The 20,063-nt window shown below is 27.8% G+C and overlaps 1 protein-coding gene and 1 long non-coding RNA gene across 4 annotated transcripts in view; both read right to left on the bottom strand.

The window, feature by feature from the left end:
* LOC139426605 (uncharacterized) overlaps positions 1-20,063 on the bottom strand; it is a 207,800-nt gene that overhangs the window by 15,049 nt on the left and 172,688 nt on the right. The gene's annotated exons all lie outside the window — the stretch shown is intronic.
* Positions 1-20,063, bottom strand: part of LOC107448543 (uncharacterized) — a gene marked incomplete at its 3' end in the record, with an annotated part of 81,432 nt that overhangs the window by 8,109 nt on the left and 53,260 nt on the right. For 2 of the 3 annotated variants that reach the window (XM_043052770.2, XM_043052771.2), the window contains 7 exon segments: positions 1,802-1,900; positions 3,597-3,757; positions 5,493-5,602; positions 6,578-6,711; positions 8,884-9,019; positions 11,780-12,129; positions 14,007-14,079. In XM_043052770.2, coding sequence (XP_042908704.2) covers positions 1,802-1,900; positions 3,597-3,757; positions 5,493-5,602; positions 6,578-6,711; positions 8,884-9,019; positions 11,780-12,129; positions 14,007-14,057 — 1,041 coding nt within the window. 3 annotated transcript variants of the gene reach the window in all.

The following is a 20,063-nucleotide window of genomic DNA, read 5'->3' as shown; positions in this document are numbered from 1 at the left end:
AAATTATTACATCATTATATCATAATTATTATATCGTTATATCATAATTATTATATCATTATATCATAATTATTATTTCTTTACATAATTATATCATGATCACATATAAATAGATACATTGAACATTGAAAATAACTGCCTTGGTATACGAATCTTCATGAGGAATCTGCTTCTAATGATGAATGAACTTCTAATATTAATCCCCTCCCAAAAGGAGCATCTATTGAGATGTGATAATGTGATAAGGATATCAATATATCAAAATTATTACATCATTATATCATAATTATTATATCATAATTATCATATCATAATTATTATATCGTTATATCATAATTATTATATCATTATATCATAATTATAATATCATTATATCATAATTATTATATCATAATTATTATATCATTATATCATAATTATTATATCATTATGTCATAATTATTATATCATTATATCATAATTATTATATAATTATATCATAATTATTATATCTTTATACCATAATTATATCATTATCACATATCACATCATTAGAAACAGATTCATTATAAAGATTCGTATTCCAAGGCAGCGATGTTCAATGTGACTTGCAAAAGAAAAATCTATTCGTCTTTTTGATAGTTATGCATTTAATTTGTCTCACTTTACTCTTGCGAAAAACATAACCAATTAGAAATACAGGGAAGATTACATAATTGACTTAATTCATGCTTTAAGGCAGTGTTTCCCAAACTTATGACTTTTGTGTACCCTTTCTAAATTTTTCGTCATGCTGTGTACCACAAATAAAAAAAATAATCTATTTTTTTACTATAAAAAATTGCACAAAAGCTAAAAATCACAACTGGCTGTTGACACCACTAATTATTAACTGTTAACTCTGTAAAAATAGTCAATAGAAAAATACATAGTCGTAAATTTTCATGGCTAGCTTTGTTCGTAAATAATAATTTTTTAAATTTTCGTTTGTTGCAAGATATTTCGCAAAAGTACGCGTACCCCAGCTAAACTGCTCCCGCACCCCTGGGGGTACGCGTACCACACTTTGGGAAACACTGCTTTAAGGTATTTGGCTAGTGCAAAAACCTGATTTTGAACAAAATTTTCGAAATTGAGTTTACTATAAATTTTGAAACCCTAAGCTCTTACTTTTTTAAAAATACTTTACTTTTGTTTGTACTCCAATTATTTGCAAAGTTATAGTAGTTTTTGTGCAAAGTGATAATAATAGCTAGACTAGTGATTTTAAATCCTTAAATGCGTTTATCCTAAAATCAGACTTTTTACCACATTTTATACCACATTAAACACAATATCTCATGTGGTTTTTAAAATAATAGCCTACACATTTTATTTTACCACACATGCTTTGAACTACAGACTCAGAGAAAAAAGTAGAATATCTTTTTTAAGGTTTTTTCGCAAAGACAAGAGCGGAAATTTTAAAAAAATTGATTTTTTTCATTACATAGATCCTTAACTCAGTAGTACATGGACTTGCTGTTCAAATGATAGTTCAAAGCATAGTTCATAGATTTCTAGATATAATCATCAAATGATTTTTCGTTTTAGGTGATAGAATTCTTTTTTACAGTGTTTAGGATATATGTAAAAAATGTCTTATTTGTACCCAAAAATGACCATTAAAAGAAAATAATAAATTAATAATAATTTTTTTGCTAGTCTCATAATAGTTCGTATATAAATTAATATACATGAACTAGTTTTTAAAATTTTTTTCTTAATAATAAAAAAAAAAGTCGAAACTAGTCGGATGCTTTAATAGCAATAATTATCTTACATCTTGATTCAGAGGACCGGTGCCATTGTTTCTCCTCCATGCAGCTAAATAATCAGTGCAGTTCGTATCATAAGGATAAGGGAGCCTTTCAATTTCATTCTGTGAAGAAAAAAAATAATATAATAAATTTTTTGCACTTTTTCCCATACAATAAATATTTTTGCAATTTAGAATAAATTAAATGGCATACATAAAGTAATATATAAAAAAAATACCATTAAATGTAAGTCTAGACTTTTTATTTGCATAATAAAAACATAAAGTAAAATAATCTATATTTAAAAATGTGTGAGAACTAAATGCTTTGAAAAAAAAAATAGATTGTAATTATTTAACAGATAAAGTTGAAGTGTGTGCTTAGACTGTGCAATCTATTTGTCTACTAACAAACATACGTATACGTATGTACTAGAGAATTAACCCCTATAATTCCCCTCCACCTCTATAACACCGCAAAATGCGAGACAAATTAGTCTATATTATGTCAATTTATGCAATTACATACAAAAATTAAATATTCATCCATAGTTTCAGTTACAAGTACTTTTGGTATAACTTACTAATTAATGTATGCGCGATGCGTTTGGCGATGTGCAAAGCATTTATTGTGTATGCAATTAAACGCTTTGAGGCAAAAATTAAAAGTTGAGTTGTGATTTTAAAAACAATGAGTAGTCAAAATTTTTTTTTACTTAGCAACACTGAATTTAGGCTTAATTTGCACTGTGGTGCATATTGGAGGGCCCTTATATAATTCTTCGATCTAGTGTTTCTCTAAGGCGATGTCCTTTTAAACTACTTGGTGTAAAGTAGCCACCACCTTCAATCACACTAAATTTTATATATAATACACAGAACAGATAGTAAAATAATTTTACCATACAGTATAAAGTGAGAATCGTTCATTTAGAAGGTATTTATGAACTAATTTATAAAATAAAATTAGTTTGTAAATCAAATATACGCGCAGCACGCGGGGTATATATAGACGAATTCGAACTAGGCTTAACAGAACGGGTACGTATAGAAATCATACACCATAATATCATTTAATAAATTTCTCAGAGATATTTAAATAAAAATATAATTATTTCTATTACATAACTAAAATCACACATACATATTTTAACGGCGGTTTTCTGTTTCTGTGTAAGAATATCAGCATAAAAAGGTAACAATAAACTATTAACAGCTCATTCTAGAATGCAAAGAGAAAAAAAATTATCGTCGATATTCTACCTAGCGTGTTTTGTACTTTTGATGTTCAAAGCACGCCAACAATAGTGTTGTTCGGTAGTGAAAATAATTCCGGTATGGTGTGAAAGCGCGAGAGTTTTGTGTAAGATTTTTTAAAATTAAGTGTTTAGAATTTAATTACACTTTACACTGTATATGAAAGCTCGATTTGATGTCAACCCGAAATAAAATATTCATTCACATAATTTTTAGGTTGTTCAAAAGCACATTCAGACGATACATGTATAACGTTACAGTTTTCACAGTGTTAATTATTAAAAATAATTTTTCAAAAGTATTTAAAAAAATATAATTTTTGATATCTTAAAAAAAAANGGTTCATATGTTGCCGAACAGTCCAATTCTGAGACTTCTATATTTGGCACATAAAAAAATTTTAAAAAATCTGCAAAATTTTTCTCAGAATAATAAAATCTACTTTTGTAAATAAATTCTTATTTTAGGCTCATAGTAATTTCAATGGTTAACTTGCAGTGATTGAGATTATAATTTTATATATATATATATAAATATATATATATATATAACAAATTCTTACCATAGATACTCGAAGAGCGTACTGGTGTCCAACTTTTAAAATAATTCCCTTCTTGTATGGATTCACTAAATGCCTGCGATTGTGAACCACTACGTAAAGTAAATGCGGATCTGAATGCCTAAAATAATCCTCTGGATGGTTCAGAAAATCAAACGCATAATCTGCAAATGAAAAAAAATCTAATTTTAATCTCATTAAAAATTATTCTAAGTTATAATGTCTTTCAGGGACCTATCTTAAAGTATATTTTAAAAGTTCATTTTAAAGCAAATTCATTCTATCTGCCTAAGATAGCCTGGTTTGTAAGACACTGGACTCGTCCTCGTGAGATCACGTGTTCAAATCCCCCTTTATCGGGGTCATAAAGTTCTCCAAGTTCCCAAAACAAATTAATACCTGGACTACTGGGGGTACTATATTGGAGATTGATCATTCCGTGATTGAAGTCATGATTACGATCTGCTGATAGATGAATGAAGTATGAATGGATCCTTCCTGTGAAACGAGTAGTGACGTGTGTGAGGCCGAAGTCGTATTCTTGACCATAGATGGCGCCACTAATGAACAAGAAGAGCATCATTTGTCTAAAAAAATTCGCTTGGTTTCAAGCAGGCTGGTTGATATTGTTAAGTGGCATAAGTAACAACAGCCTTTTGGAAAGCACATGTGTATACATATATATCGGCTGATTATCAATCGAAAGTCAGAAAAAATTAATGAAAACTGTTTTAAAAGATTTCCTTTTACCAAATATTTATATCTGCTGATCACCCGAACCTCGAATTGAGTGTTAAGCCGTGCTTTTCAGTTCACTGATGGAAAAAGAGCTGAAGCTGGGAGAATATTAAACTTTTTCATTTATATACTAAGAAAGAATTATTTACTATGTGCTTGAGTTCGAATGTAACAAATCACCGTCTGAAAGATAAATAATGCAAACTGCATAAGAATTGCCTTTATAAAGAATACACTTTTTCGTTTAATACTTATAAGTACACAATGCAATTACAGTACAGAACCCGTTATCCGGAAATCAGAAAACTGGAAAACCAAAAAACCGGAATGAAATTCGATAAATTTTCCCGCCATTTTTAAAAAAAAAAATTTTTTTTTCCTCATAAGATTTTAGGATTTTTCTTTCTTTTTTGAAAGATGTTTACCTTACCATCATTTTGGAAATAATCATTAGTGTGTTACTCCATCGTTTTTTCTTCTTCTTAAGATTATTTCCAAGAAAAATTTCTTTTAGTTGGGTTTAACAATAAAAAAAACGGCTTTTTGTAGCGATTCAGAAAACCGGAAAAATCAGTTATCCGGAATAGAGATGGTCCCGATGGTTCCGGATAATCGGTTCCCTACTGTATTACCTTTTAGTTAAAATATTATTATTATAATTAAAGTATATTACTTCTGCATTTTTTGAATTTTTACTATACATTTCTTTTACATCAAAAGAAAGACTTATTAATATTTCTATCTTAGAAAGTTAAGTATGGTACGATTATTTCGACTTATCTATTTAATTTATAAATTTACTGCATTATTATTATATTTTATTTTAATTATACTATGTATTCTATAATATTTTATTTACTTATTTATTTTTTTATAGTATATCGAATTTATCTTAAATCAATTCAATAAAATAGTTTAAAAATTACAAGAATTTTATGTATAAAAAGCATACACTCTTGACTAATACCAATTATGCTTCTAACATTGATTTTGGAGAAGACAGGCATGATTTTGGAGAAAGAATAGATTTATTATATTCAGTTTCTCGAATATTTATCTTAAGACACTTGGTGAAGAAGTTCTGTTTTGAAAAATCAATTTTTGATGTTACTACATAATTGAGTGGAAGAAGAAAAATTAATTCCTTTTTTAAGTACTTACAAAAAGTTTCATTGATCATTTCATCCTTGGATTCTGGTTGCCCGAGTAGAGGTTCTACTGTTCTACAAAAATGAGGATATCCTTTCACCAGTAGTGGAGAATGTTTCATGCTGCAAAAAAGAAAAAAATTATTTAAAGCCTTAGGTATATATATATATATATATATATATATATATATATATATATATATATATATATATATATATATATATATATATATATATATATATATATATATATATATATATATATATATATATATATATATATATATATATATATATATATATATATATATATATATATATATATATATATATATATATATATATATATATATATATATATATATATATATATATATATATATATATATATATATATATATATATATATATATATATATATATATATATATATATATATATATATATATATATATATATATATATATATATATATATATATATATATATATATATATATATATATATATATATATATATATATATATATATATATATATATATATATATATATATATATATATATATATATATATATATATATATATATATATATATATATATATATATATATATATATATATATATATATATATATATATATATATATATATATATATATATATATATATATATATATATATATATATATATATATATATATATATATATATATATATATATATATATATATATATATATATATATATATATATATATATATATATATATATATATATATATATATATATATATATATATATATATATATATATATATATATATATATATATATATANATGCTTTAAATTAAAAATGAAGCATATATATTTCTTTTTTTTAAATTTTTTTTGCACCGAACATAGGAGGAAGGCTTCTGTATATAGAACCAAAACTATAGTATGCACATTCCTTTACTTTTGTTCGGGCTTCATTCACATCGTTTTTTGCGCTCCCGATAACTTTTTAGTTTCAAAAGATGCTATGTTACTTTAAATATGTTTTCAGTAGTATTCTAAATTAAATATGAACGAAAGTTTCAGATTGAGGTTAACTTACTTGCACCTAAGATTGATGGCTTGATTAAGACTGTAATGTTTATCGCACCTTCCTAGATCCATATTATTCAATAAGTAGGCTGTTTTCCATTGACGGTAGAACCAGTTGTCAAAGAAAGCCGCTCTTACCGGAACCTATTCAGAAACATGAAAAAAAAAATTCTCTAGGTTTTTCTGCTAGAAATTTTTTTTCTAATTTTAAAGAATACAAATCAATTAAAGAAAAAAAGAAACAAAAATTAAGCATCGTGTTTTCATTCTAAATTGATATTCATAGAGTGGAATAAAATGCAGAAAATACGTTTATTAAAAAATTTAAACATGCATATTTTAGAGTCGGATTGTTTTATTTCATTAACACGTATCAGTAGCTTTTAGGGGTATTTTCAATTAAACATGAAGGAACTAATCAACAGAAATCATTTTTTAACTATTCATTTTATTATATTTATCAAAGGCAACGCGTGTGTCAAGCGTTCAGTTGATAATCAGTAACTCGTCAAATTTTCATTTTGATACGATATTAGCATAAACAGTCTTCATGAAGTCCACTTTTTTTTGCTCTGCATATAAACAAAAACAGGTTTTGAAACATGCGAGGAGATTTTCCCTCTTTTAACCAAACCCAAAGCAGAACTTGTTACGTAATAGAACTGGTTGAACCTTTGACCTTACTTTGGAGACTATTTTCAAACAACTATTTTCAAACAACTATTCAAACAACTATTTTCCTAGATCGCCATCTAGTGGCGAAAAAAGAATTCACCTTTGATTATTTCCAGCCAATGTCCATTATTTGCCATTAAGCAACAGATATGTGTTTAATGTTGATATCTACAGATCATAATTGCTAACTAATGTTAAAAAAAAAAGCGACATTTAACTGTAAGGAAATTGGTAATTCACGGTGATAAACAGCGTATGTAATAATATCAAGTCAGGTTTGTTTGCGGGAGAAAACAGAGAAGAATTGAAAGACGATTATTGGACCAACATCCAAGTTTCGTCCTCCAAATAAAACTGTTTTGATGTTTATTACATTCGCCCTCATCTATAGTTTGTCTAAAGTAGGAAATCCCATAGCTATTCGTGGCGGCCATCTATACTACATCTATAGTTTTAACACATCTATAATTTGTCAAAAATAAAACCTCTTATGGCGGTGACTATATTAACGAAATACAACAATTTCAAGTAGGGGTGTGGGGTCACTGTTTAGGACGTGTTTTGGCTGGAATCAGCAAGAGAAGGGTAATCTTTTTCTTCTCTCTATTGTGTAAATCCTAGAGTGAAGAGAAGCTACCCTCCCTGAATTGCGTTATTCTTGTTTCTATAGCAGCAAACTGCCTCAGACTTTGTGGAGGGGGAGTTCTTGTCGTAGACAAACTATACTCAACTTGTGAAATTTTGAAACCTTTCTTGTTTTTTTTTCACACATAAATATTAGTTTGCACCCATAATATGTTTGATTTTCTCAATTTTCGTTTTTGATAAGGGTTTAAATATAAAGGCGATTTTTATGGAACAATCTGCATATAAATATTTTAAGTTTTCAGACAGTTGATTACTTTCACATGTTTCTAATATAATGTTGTGATACATAGATACATACATTGGTACATTGATGAATTGATGAACCTCATTTTAAATTGAAAGACAGAGTGCGAGCCTCAATTATACAGGGCGTGCCATAAATATTGGGACCAACATTAAATGGAGATAGAATAAGCAGTGGAGTACGAAGTACTATGCCGTGTCTGAAAACGTCACCATACTCAACTAAATGAACTTCCTAATTTTTATTGGTTACTCTTAAGCATTTGGAACGGTAAATTTAATAGTTAAATTTTCTTAATTTTGTGATAATATTGCGTTCTCTAGATCAAACATCATACTGAATAGGTTCAGGTATAGGAGTTTCATCGTAAATTTCTAACTTAGATAGCTTGCCAATTTATTTGCCAACTCATAAAATAGTCATCAGTGCCTATTTTAATACGATTTTCGACAATAATTTTTGGAGAATGTAAAATTATCATGAAGTTAATGTTATTTACAGATTAAATTTACCGTCTCAAATCTGCAAGAACAACCATTTCCTAAAGAGGAGATGCCTCTAGCAACGTATAATAACATTTCCGTGTATGAGTTGCTCTGCAATTCTCCATCTAGTTTATCCGTTCTACCACTCGTTAATGTTTAGATATTTAAGAGATGCATGTATTTTAGAAAATTACAAAGCGTAAAACATTATAAAACTATAAGTATATTTATATTTTCGAAGAAACAGACAAATACAATACTTACTTTCTTATTGGGTGTGAAAGCTAAACCATACATCGCTTGGCAATATTTTGGAAACTTCGCACAAAATGCTTTTGTATCATTACTGTAATCGGTACACATAAAAGGGAACATATTGCAAAACTTTTCTCGACTGAAACTTAAAAAGGAAAATACGTTATTTAAAGCAGAACATATTTTTAAAAAATTTCATGGGTGGTTATTTTAATAGAGATGGAATATAATTTATTTTTCTCTATTTTTCCACAGTATATTGCATTTAAAAGGACGCTTATGTTTACTTACTGAAGTGTAGCCATTTAACGTGGGCAATATTTTGGAAACCTTTTACAAAATGATGATGCATCATAATCACAATCAGTACGTACACATCAAAGTGAACATTTTACAAAATTTTTCTCGACAGAAATGCCAACAGAAAGTAGTAAAGGTGGTTATTTTAATTGAGAAGGAATATTACTTATTATATTATTTTTTTGACAGTGCGCATGTCACATTTTCAAATTATAATTATTTTTTTTAATTTGCTGTTGCTTCCTATAAATGAAACTTTAATGTGCTCTGCTAATTACTTTTTTCTTCTTTTTAAGGTGGTTGGGAATTGATTTTGTTTTGCATAACTTGGAAAAATACTTCTTTTCTGTAGAGTTCTTTATGCTCATTTGATATTAAATAAATCATTTAAAGAAAATTTTGTTTGAAATCATTTAACTACAGTGACCTCTCACTTATGCACCACCTCTTTTATGCACCTTTTTCATTTATATGACGATTTTTACAGGTCCCAGTACATAAGGTATGAAAATAATGGTAAACATCCTTCGTTTATGTGTCGCTCTAAAAATAAATTTTTCAATTATGCGCCGAAATTCTAGGCTAGCACTTTAATTTCTTTATCCTTTAAATATTTTTCTTCTTTTTCTAAAAAAATGCTTTAAATTAAAAATGAAGCAAAAAAACAATCCTTGTTACTGATAAAAAGAAATATATGTTGTTATATCCCATTGAATTTTCTTCCCCCTCTGATCTTTTCATTCTTGTTGTTTAAGGAAGGACATTCTTTCTAGAATTTTGAATAGTGTGTCTTATCTGTTGCACCAACAACAATGAAAGCCCATTCATCCTTAAGAAAATGACCATTCCTCTTGTCCAGAGGTTAGTTTTACTCCCACGCTGTTTTCTAGAAAAAGAAGACACCTGGAATACGAAAGATGAAAGAGACCGCAATCACTTACTTGCAGTCAAATGGACATCATGAGTAAATAAGAGTAGGTTCAACTTATTGTGCAGCATATTATGACGTCAAGTACTTTTCTTAGAAATTTATCATGTGATGTTTCACCCTCTCCCATAAAGAGCCCCATTTGTGAAGAACTGTTCATTTATATCTAACTAGAACTTGTGGACGACGAGAACAAGGTGGATGATACTGACGAGGATGATAAAGTTCCTCCAAATCACATAGCAGTATTAGAAGCTTTAGACACTATTCGTGACTATTTACAATTTAATTTTGCTTCTGAAACTCCCCCCTTATCACATTTATATGAACTGAAAAAACTGTTTTTGAAATACGTCGTCAAAAACATATACAAACATGTATTAAGATTATTTTGTAAGAAAATAAATTGTCTTAAGCTATGTTAATTTTTCTCTTTGTATAATTATAGTAAATACCAAACCAGTATAAATATTAACATTTTATCTTTAGAAGCATATTTATTCATATTGTCACTGCAATTTAAGTTGCGTTTTAGAATTTTGAAGTTTTTCACTTATGCGCTTTTTTCTCTTGGCCCCTTACACCGGCGCATAAGTGTGAGTTCACTGTATTATTTTTAATAATAAAGGAAAAAGAAAAATCTGGTGACTGATAAATTAAATTTCAAATTAAATTCATTCTTTTTAAACTAAAAAGAATACAGAAAACAATTAAAAAGAAAGAAATCTCAATAAAATTTTTCCTAATAAAAGACGTGAATAAAAAATAAAAAAAAACTACTTAAAGGATATTCACGCATTTAAATGTTATATTAAAGTTTGGAGGAAATATGTCGTCCGTTTCCCGATAAAAAAATATTTTCAGAGAGATATTTTTAAAGTTTGTAGCTTATTCACAATTTTTACCCTTCATTATTTCAAATATAGCTTATAGCTAGTTTGCATAATCTTTATCCATAATGAACTTGCTTAGTATTCAAATGAAGAATTCATTTTCAATATTTATAGTACTTCATTATTAATACCATAAAATTAATGTATTTTTATTGGATTTTTTTAATGCATCTTAATTTCTTACAAATACGAAATCTCAAAATATTATGGATAATAATGAATCTTAACACTGAACCTAAATATAATTAAAGTGATAAACATTTTTTGGGAGGATTAAAGCAAATTAGTTCTCTGAGCTATTTTTAAAGCTCAGTAAAATATATATAGAAATTTTTATCTATAGCTTGAACTTGCAAAAAGGCATTCATTGTTTTTTATTGAGTTGCAAAACGGCAGCACTTTTCTAATTAATTGTTTCAACTCCCCGCTACGATAGAGTGCTTAACCTTCAGACAGACAGAAATACATCCGTATATTTTTTGTCATTATACTTTGTTAAGTTTATAACTTTTCTTATAATCATTTGATTATTCGTCTTATTTTAATCCTATAAAATACTTGGTAGTCGAGTGTTATTAAAGATGCCACTAAACTAAACCACTAAAAGTAAATTTAATTCTTTTAATTTATCTCTATTTGTATTCGTAATTGGATTAAGCTAAAACTGTTAGTAAGAGAATTATGATGTTTTGAAGAAACATGATCATGAGTTTAAATACGAGCAAGACGTATCACTAAGTTTAAATTACGAAAATAATTTCTAATTTTCATTTTTTATGCTTACTGATTATTACTGCAGAACGTTACTGCAGGCAGAACAATTTCCTCCGGTCTGCTTTCTACTACGTGAGATTCTGTTGGGTATGTCCAATAATGCGCGAAGAATTCCTGTGTTAAGTGGAGAAATGCAGCCAAGCTAAATAAAAAGACAACTGACTTCCACAACTTTTTCTTCCACGTTTTCGAAGAGACGATTTGTGGTAAACTGGTGATGAGTGATTTTTCGAAAACAGATTTTGCGTAGCTTCCAAATGATTCCAGATTTTGTGGATTTTCCAGATTTTGCATAGTGTCGTTTTTCAGGATCCCACTACTCGGATTTATTTCCTCTTGGGTTCTTTTACTAGTGCCATCCTAGAAATCATAAATGGTGTATAATTATATTTAATGTAAGAGAAAAACTGGAGTGGGGCAATGAAAGCAAAATAAAAGAGGTCATGGAAAGTAGAAGAGGAATAAAATTTATACAATTACATTATTAATGAAGTGCCACTTGTCAATTGTTTTAAAAATTGTAAATTAGTTTATTTTAAGGCTTGAAAATATGGGGAAATTTTGAAGTATTTTTTAAAGTTAAAGTCCTCTAAATACAATTTTTCGCATATTAAGGGAATTATAGGTATATGTTTGGATTTACAAATCGGGCAAGAAAAAGTTTTTGGGTTGTTTTTATTTGATTACCACTGATTCAGAAATGATTTCCAGGTATAAGAAATACAGTAAGAAGGAGGAAAGTTAAAAAAATATTTTGTATCGAATAATGGAATTTTGCATGAAATTTTTACGCCTTCATTATGTAATTCAAAAAGAAAAGGAAGATATTATATGGCATAAAACAAATTTTCTCTTTTAGTGCAGCTGAAATGTTTTTTTTCTAAAATCAATTAATATTCCCTGAACTATTTTAAAGCCAAAATACGGCGAAACTTTTGAACTTTCCGAAGCCGGTTTCATAATTTAGCCAACCATTGTTTTTGCCATAGCTTTTCTTTGGTGGTTCAGCTGACAAAAATTTCTGGTGAGCTAACGATTTATTAAAATGGGTTAATGCTAGGAGATGAAATTTAAACTTTTAGTTGCTGATCTCTGAATTTAGCCAAAATCGCTTCGGCCATTACTTTTTTTGGCAGTTAAGCTAACAAAACTGTTTGTCTGACTAATGTAAAATAATTGCTTCTTACCATAGGCAAACTTTTGGATGCAACACAGAAACTAGTGATTGCTAGATTCACACACCTAATTATATGGCAGTAAACCACAAAAAATTATTTTCCTCCTTGTCACCATTTAGGACTGTGCGTGATCTTTTTTCTTGTTATTTTTTCACTATTCCCTTTTCGATCAGTTGACAGCATAGACTCTTGTTTTGATCTTTATAGGTTGAAGCAAAAATACTTTTGTCCTTTAGTATCTGAACAACGTATGAATTTTCATAAAGTGATGGAATTTTTTGAAGTTATACTTCTTATGCGACTTCCAAGAAGGTTGCGTTAAACGTTTAACGCTACATTTTTATTGGCCGGGAAATCACGTGGTAGGATCCAGTTTTCCCTCATTCTTTTCCATATTGTTTTGGTTCTCACTAGCATAAAAATAATAAAAGTATTGTTTTTCTATAAATATTTTTTTAGTTTGTTTTGATACACANCTCCCACTCTCTGTGGCAAGTAAAAGTTATTTTGTGTTACAGTAAAAAAAATATGCACAAAAATATTTTGGATAACACATTTAGTCGAAAAAAAGATGTACAAAATGGTCATTCACCAATTTTCAGGTAATTTGACTATACCATGAAGAAATGATTTCCTTTTTGTTTGTCTATTGTTAGGAAATTTTAATGATTTCAGAAATATTACACACAAAATATTTTTTACACTATATTTACTCAGCATGAAAAGTTAACTGATTTTAATATAGATGCTTTTAATATACGTATTCGGTTTTAGCAGTAATTAAAACAGTATTTGTTGTTGAAAGGGAGAGAATATTTGAGAGATGTATAAATATATCAGAATAAAAATGATGACTGTATTGTTAACCAGCAGTAACCGGGCAACTAATGCCTGTTGAATACACGATCAAACATGTTTATTTTGAATTATATTATATATATGGATATATATAATATAATCCAATCTATATATATATATATATATATATATGCAGAGAGACAGAGAAAGGGGGAAATGATTATAATAGATTTTACACCACTGCGATGGGAACTTACTTACTTTTGTAGCTGCAAAATTGTTTACTGGGCTAATACTTGATTTTCTAATCATGTTTTATCCAAGGGAGTTTTCACTAAAAAGTAATAATAATAATATAAAGAACATTGCAAAGCTTAAATAACACCAAATTATAATTTTAAAAAATTGCGAAATATACCAAACAGCAAAAGATACCAAAGGGCAAAAGAAATGCAAAAAGCTTATTTACATTTTAAAACTTAAAATTTGATATATTTTCAAATCAATTTGACATATTTTCAGACACGGAAATATCGTTCAGACACGGTACACGTATATCAATTTCTTATAAAATATTCCAATTAAAACAATAAATATAAAATACGAGATTTTAGTTCTAAACGCCTAGATATTAAATAAATTTATCTAACTAATAATACTTTTTATACTTAAGAATTAAATACTTAACATTTTATACTTAAATATTAAATAGTTAACATTTTAAATGACTAGCATATTTTCTTAACCTGAATCTGGAATGGATATAATACGAATTAGAATAATCAACCTTGAATCTAAAATAACACTATGCTCTTTTTCAGGATGGAAAAATATTTTTAAAATATAATTTTTTCCTATAATGTTTTATCTAATATATCTGTTTTAACAAAAATCGTTTCATGTTCGTAATGTTATTTTTTGTTGTGTCCAAATTGCAAATTTCTTTTCAAACCCCAATTTTCATTGTTAGATTAATTAAAATTATTGACTTTGAAATGTGCGCTGAGGTGCAAATCACCAACAGTTTGTTTAATTTTCTTATTTAAACAAAACTTTAAATCATCGATATTTTATGCATTTAAGTTATTGATTTTGTATTGTAACAAGCATTTGCAATAATATTGGATAATAAATGCTTTTGGGTTTTTTATTTCTGAACTTATTTATTTCTCTAAACAGCATGTTATTTTTTTATTGCAAAAGAAATAATTTTTAACAAGAAAAGTTAATTTCAATGCAATAGTTAAGAATCAAACTAAACAAAAGTTGACAAATGCTGAATCATTTTGATTTAGATTAAAAATAACGTACAGATAATTCATTTGTATATTATGCTTTTATGTGGTAATAATAAAATTTATTTTCATATGAATAATAACAGTATAAAGACTTTAGTTTTTGTTTCTCCAAAAAACACAAGAATGTTTTTTTTTAATTCCATAATTCAAAGAATTTATATAGAGTTATCGTTTTATTTTTTTCTATAATTTATTCAATGTGATTATTTAAAAATATACTAATGGTTTTCTGAAACAAATTTATTTCTTATAAGATATTTTTAATGATTTGTTTGGGTGTTTATTAGAAATATTGATTTTTTTGTGCCACTATCTGCAGTAAAATGCTATTTAAAAACGATTGTTATGCTAAAAATAATTATACACACAATTTTTGTCTGCAACAATGAGCTGTAAAACTATTGACTGACATTTTAAAGAAAAAATTAAAACAAGTTTTTTTACAGTAAATTTGGCCTTTTACAATACTCTTGTCGATCATGGTATGCAATAATCAATCAATAGTACACTAACTAAGTAAACTAAGTTGTAAGGTACGTTTATTTCACTTTATATATTCAAATCATTACAATGAAATCGTTTAAAACTGATTGTAATTTAAACAGTATGACTGTAAATTCAAATATACCAGTTAAATTAGACCTTAATATTAAGTTACTGTCTAAGTTTTATCTTTTTAAATTTTCTAACTAATCAATGCTTTTGAAAAAGTATGTCTTGTGTTTAAATATTACAGTAGTTCGAAATTGAAAAACAATCTAATAATCCACGTTAATTAAAATTGTAGCAAACATCAAATTTCGTGATACAACTGTTATCTAAGAAAAAAAGTTAACATGATGATGATGTATACCAGTGTTTCCCAAACTTATGACTTTTGTGTACCCTTTATAGATTTTTCGTAAAGCTGTGTACCACTAATAAAAAAATAATGTATTTTTTACTATAAAAAATTGCGCAAAAGTTAAAAATTACAACTGGCTGTTGACACCAGTAATTATTAACTGATAACTCTGCAAAAAATAGCCAATAGAAAATTACGTAATCGAAAATTTTCATGACTAGCTTCGTTTTTAAATAAAAATTTTTGAAATTTTCGTGTATTGCGAGATATTTTGCATAAGAACGCGTACCCCCGCTAAACTGTTCCCATACCCCTGGGGGTACGCGTACCACACTTTGAGAAACACTGATATATACAATTAGCATCCAAGATAAAATGTTCACTAGACGTTTCAAAAGAGGTGTATTGAAATTAAAAAATTACAGTTTAATAACAAAACTTGAACTATATTTTAACAAATGAAAAATGAATACAATAAAAAAGCGAAGTTCAATATTGGAATATATTTTTTTATTTTAATTTAAGCTTAAAACACGTCCAAATTTTAATTACTTTTTACCGATTTATTAGTCCAGTATTTTCCTACATGTTTTCATCAGTAAGCCAATTAACTTTTCGATTTTATGACTGTTTTTTTCCCAAAGAAATAGGTTTAGAACTCATTGAACACACAAAAGAAGAACTAAATGTAAATAAGCACAAAATTGAAAGCCTTTTTTTCTACTTTACAAGGACGTTCAAAGCAATACTATAATTAATCTGATTAAAATATTGACAATTTATTATACATTGACATATTTGTTCAATTCAGATTAGCAACACGAAATGGTACTTGGTAGGACATTTGAAACAAAAGCGTTTTGAGCATATTGCCATGCTATACTATAATGTATCTCAATAAAATATCGATTCAACAATGCTAACATATACAATAAATGGTCTGTTTAAGGCACTTACCATAACAAAACCGGTTTAATTAAACAGCTCGATTAATATTTTTCGAACAAGCAGATGGACATAAAATTAATGCAAATAATGAGAAAAATGAAAAGATCTTATCTTCTCAAGGTATAAAATTTCTTTTCTAAATAAATCTTATTTTATTTTAACACTTTAAGAATGCACAAGACAAAATTTTAAACTATCATAATTTCACTCCCCTTATATGTTTTTACTTTATAAATCTGAAATCTAAGTATCAAATTTTTCTTTTCTGAAACTTAATTCTCGCATAAAGCTAACACTACAATTGAATATATTTTTTTCACGTTTTGAACAAAGTTATACCGACTTCTGATGATGATTACGGAGCACCCAATCTATAATATTTTATTTATAATGATTCCTCATTTTCGATAAGATCCAACAGCATACGTGAAATGAATAAAAGAACTTAATATGCACCTAATTATGAAAATATTACTTGTTTTTAAACAAAACAGCATTATTTGAATCGATACAAATACAAATGTGAGTTGCTCTTTTATAAACTACATTATAATACTGTTCCTCATAAATTTAAAGATTGCTTATAAATTCGTTACAATATTTATACATCATTTGTATGTTAGTATAATTCGTCTTTTAATGCAATTAAAAAGAGCCTTTGTCTAATTGCAGTTATGATAATTGAATTTGAAAAAGAAATGATTGATAAATCAGCAAGTTTTGCAAACAAGAATGGAATTGCTACAAAGGTAAGTAGATTACTTTCATAAGGTTATTCACATCATGCTTTGTAATAATAAAAAATAAAAATGATAATTTGAATAAGAATTGAATGAAATTTTATGGGGGAGAGTGTTATTATTTTAATGTTTTATTTTTTATACAGAAAGTAATGAGTCAAACAGCTTCAAAAATATACAGGGAATGATATTATACGTTTGTACATAATTATTTTTTGAAAATGAATTCATACTACCTAAACTTGTTAAAATTCGAAAATCATTTTAAGGTAAGACACGTTATTGTATCCTGAACCGCCATATGTTGTACTTTGGGTCAACATGTATTGTACTCTATACCACCACGTGTTGTAACCAATACCACCTTATATTGTAGTCTGTATCACCATATATTATATTTTGGGCTACAATACGTTGTACCTATAGGGTGTTACTCTTTGTAGTTGTTTTTAGTTGTTTGCTTGTTAGTTGATTGAAATGGGAATTTTTTTAAAAATTTATTTTTCGCGCCTCGTGTAAAAATTCAAAAAAAAAAACTTGTCATAAATGTAATATGAAAGAATAATTTATTGGAATATTTTAAAAATATATATAGCTATACGAAGAACATTAGAAGTTGTAAGCATTGTAAGCTAAATGCATTTTTGCCACCGATACTTTCAACAAGCATACTCTCTTTTTGTTAACTCTAAAAAATAGTTCTTTTTTAAATGGTATTTTATCTTAAAGAGAATGCCATTTTAGTACTTATTTACCATTTTAAATATAAGTTCTATGAGTTTTTATTTAAAAAAAAACCTTATGACTAAAAAATCGAGAAAATTTCTTTAGAAAATGCCTGCAAAACTGAAATTGGCCATCAATGCAGTAGATAGTATCTTTTGTTAAATCGAACCTCCATATATTTTTAATGCAAAACTCCTCCAAGGAAAGATGCAAATTTACTCTGTTCTTATGTCTAACCCTACCCCCTATTAATTAAAAAGAAAATGATACTTTTGAATTATATTTGATTTAAATGTTAATCGAGGTTAGTTCCTCGAATTAAAAAATAAGTGTCCTTACTAAAACTATAAATATCTTATAATCGGCGTTCACAGTTTCTTTCAAACATACACACTCAAAGATTGTAGCAGTTTGTAAGTTTTACTAAAGCAATATGCACTCGCACAGGCTAAAGCTACCTGTTTTTTTTAATAGTATTTTGGCCCTTACCTCAAAAGTGCTAAGTTATTGGGGGGAAAAATAGTATGTATAAGGTGTGTTGTGGAGGACTCACTTATTTCAAAATTATAAATATCATAAACAAATAACATTGGAGGAATGAAATAAGCGGCATGCTTATTGTAAATCCAAAAAATTTGACACAGACATTTTGAAACTTAGTAAAAAATTTGCACCAGATGCCGCTGCAAGCGTTTGAGGATTAGAGCAATCAGTTATAGTGTTAAAAAGTTAAAGGAAGTTGTACCATTTGAATCCTTGCACTGTACTCGATTTTTGCATTGAGGTAAGATAAATGTTAATTATGCGAAGATGTTTCAAGTGACACCGTGGAAGAAGCTATAGGAAATGCATTCTGCAATACTTAGTAGCCATAATTTGGGTATTTTCTTATTGCTAATCTTGATAACTTGTTTTCTTCATTTTCCTTTATTATCAATATTCCATTTTTGCATTGAACTAAGATTGTTTTTAATTTTAGGAAAATATTCCCCTGGAACCACTTATGGATGAAGAAAAAGGAAATGTTTTTGGGGAATCTTTCAAAGAATATGCAAAATCTATTTTTTCAGACTCGCTTATCCCAGGTTTTTCACAAATCGTAAGCACGAGAACGTGGAAGAAGAAGTTGTGGAAATCAGCCATATTTTCAGTTTGCCTGGCAGGGTTCCTCTACCAAGCGCGGGAATTTATGGCATATTATTGGACATATCCAACAACTACTTACACTAAAATAAGTTGGCCTTCTGAAGTATTGCTGCCTGCTGTAACATTTTGTAGCAACAACCGGTAAATAAATCTGCTTCGTACTTTTTTTAAAAAAACAATTCTTAAAATACGAAGATTTCCAAGGTATTTTGCCCCGCGAAAAGAAAAAATATTCTTAAAAAAAATAGTGCGTGGAGTCCCTCCGCGCGGAAGAAGTTAAACTTCGCAACCTGCGACGTTAATTGTAGAAGAATCAGCAGTCGTAGAAGGATCACTAGTTCTATTCAACGACTCTTTTTCCTGCTCCGCTCGCTTACGCACTCTGTAATCACGGTAATATTGTGCATTTTTCCCTCGTGGACCTCTTGAACCAGTGGAAGAGATTGTGATTGCCTCATCGTATCGCCCTGAAAAATGTATTTGTATTAATGTGAATGCGTCATAATGTAATCTCAAAAGAGAAAACCTAACAATCAATTGATATTCACAAGAGACGTACCTTGACATAACCTTAAATCCGTCGCATTGTCCGTGGGATTGTTTTCACTCATTTTTT

The sequence above is a fragment of the Parasteatoda tepidariorum genome, chromosome 9 (assembly GCF_043381705.1).
Source record: "Parasteatoda tepidariorum isolate YZ-2023 chromosome 9, CAS_Ptep_4.0, whole genome shotgun sequence".
NCBI classification, from domain to species: domain Eukaryota; kingdom Metazoa; phylum Arthropoda; class Arachnida; order Araneae; family Theridiidae; genus Parasteatoda; species Parasteatoda tepidariorum.
The sequence above is the reverse complement of the archived record's forward strand: the minus strand, read 5'-3'. Positions and strand labels throughout refer to the sequence as shown.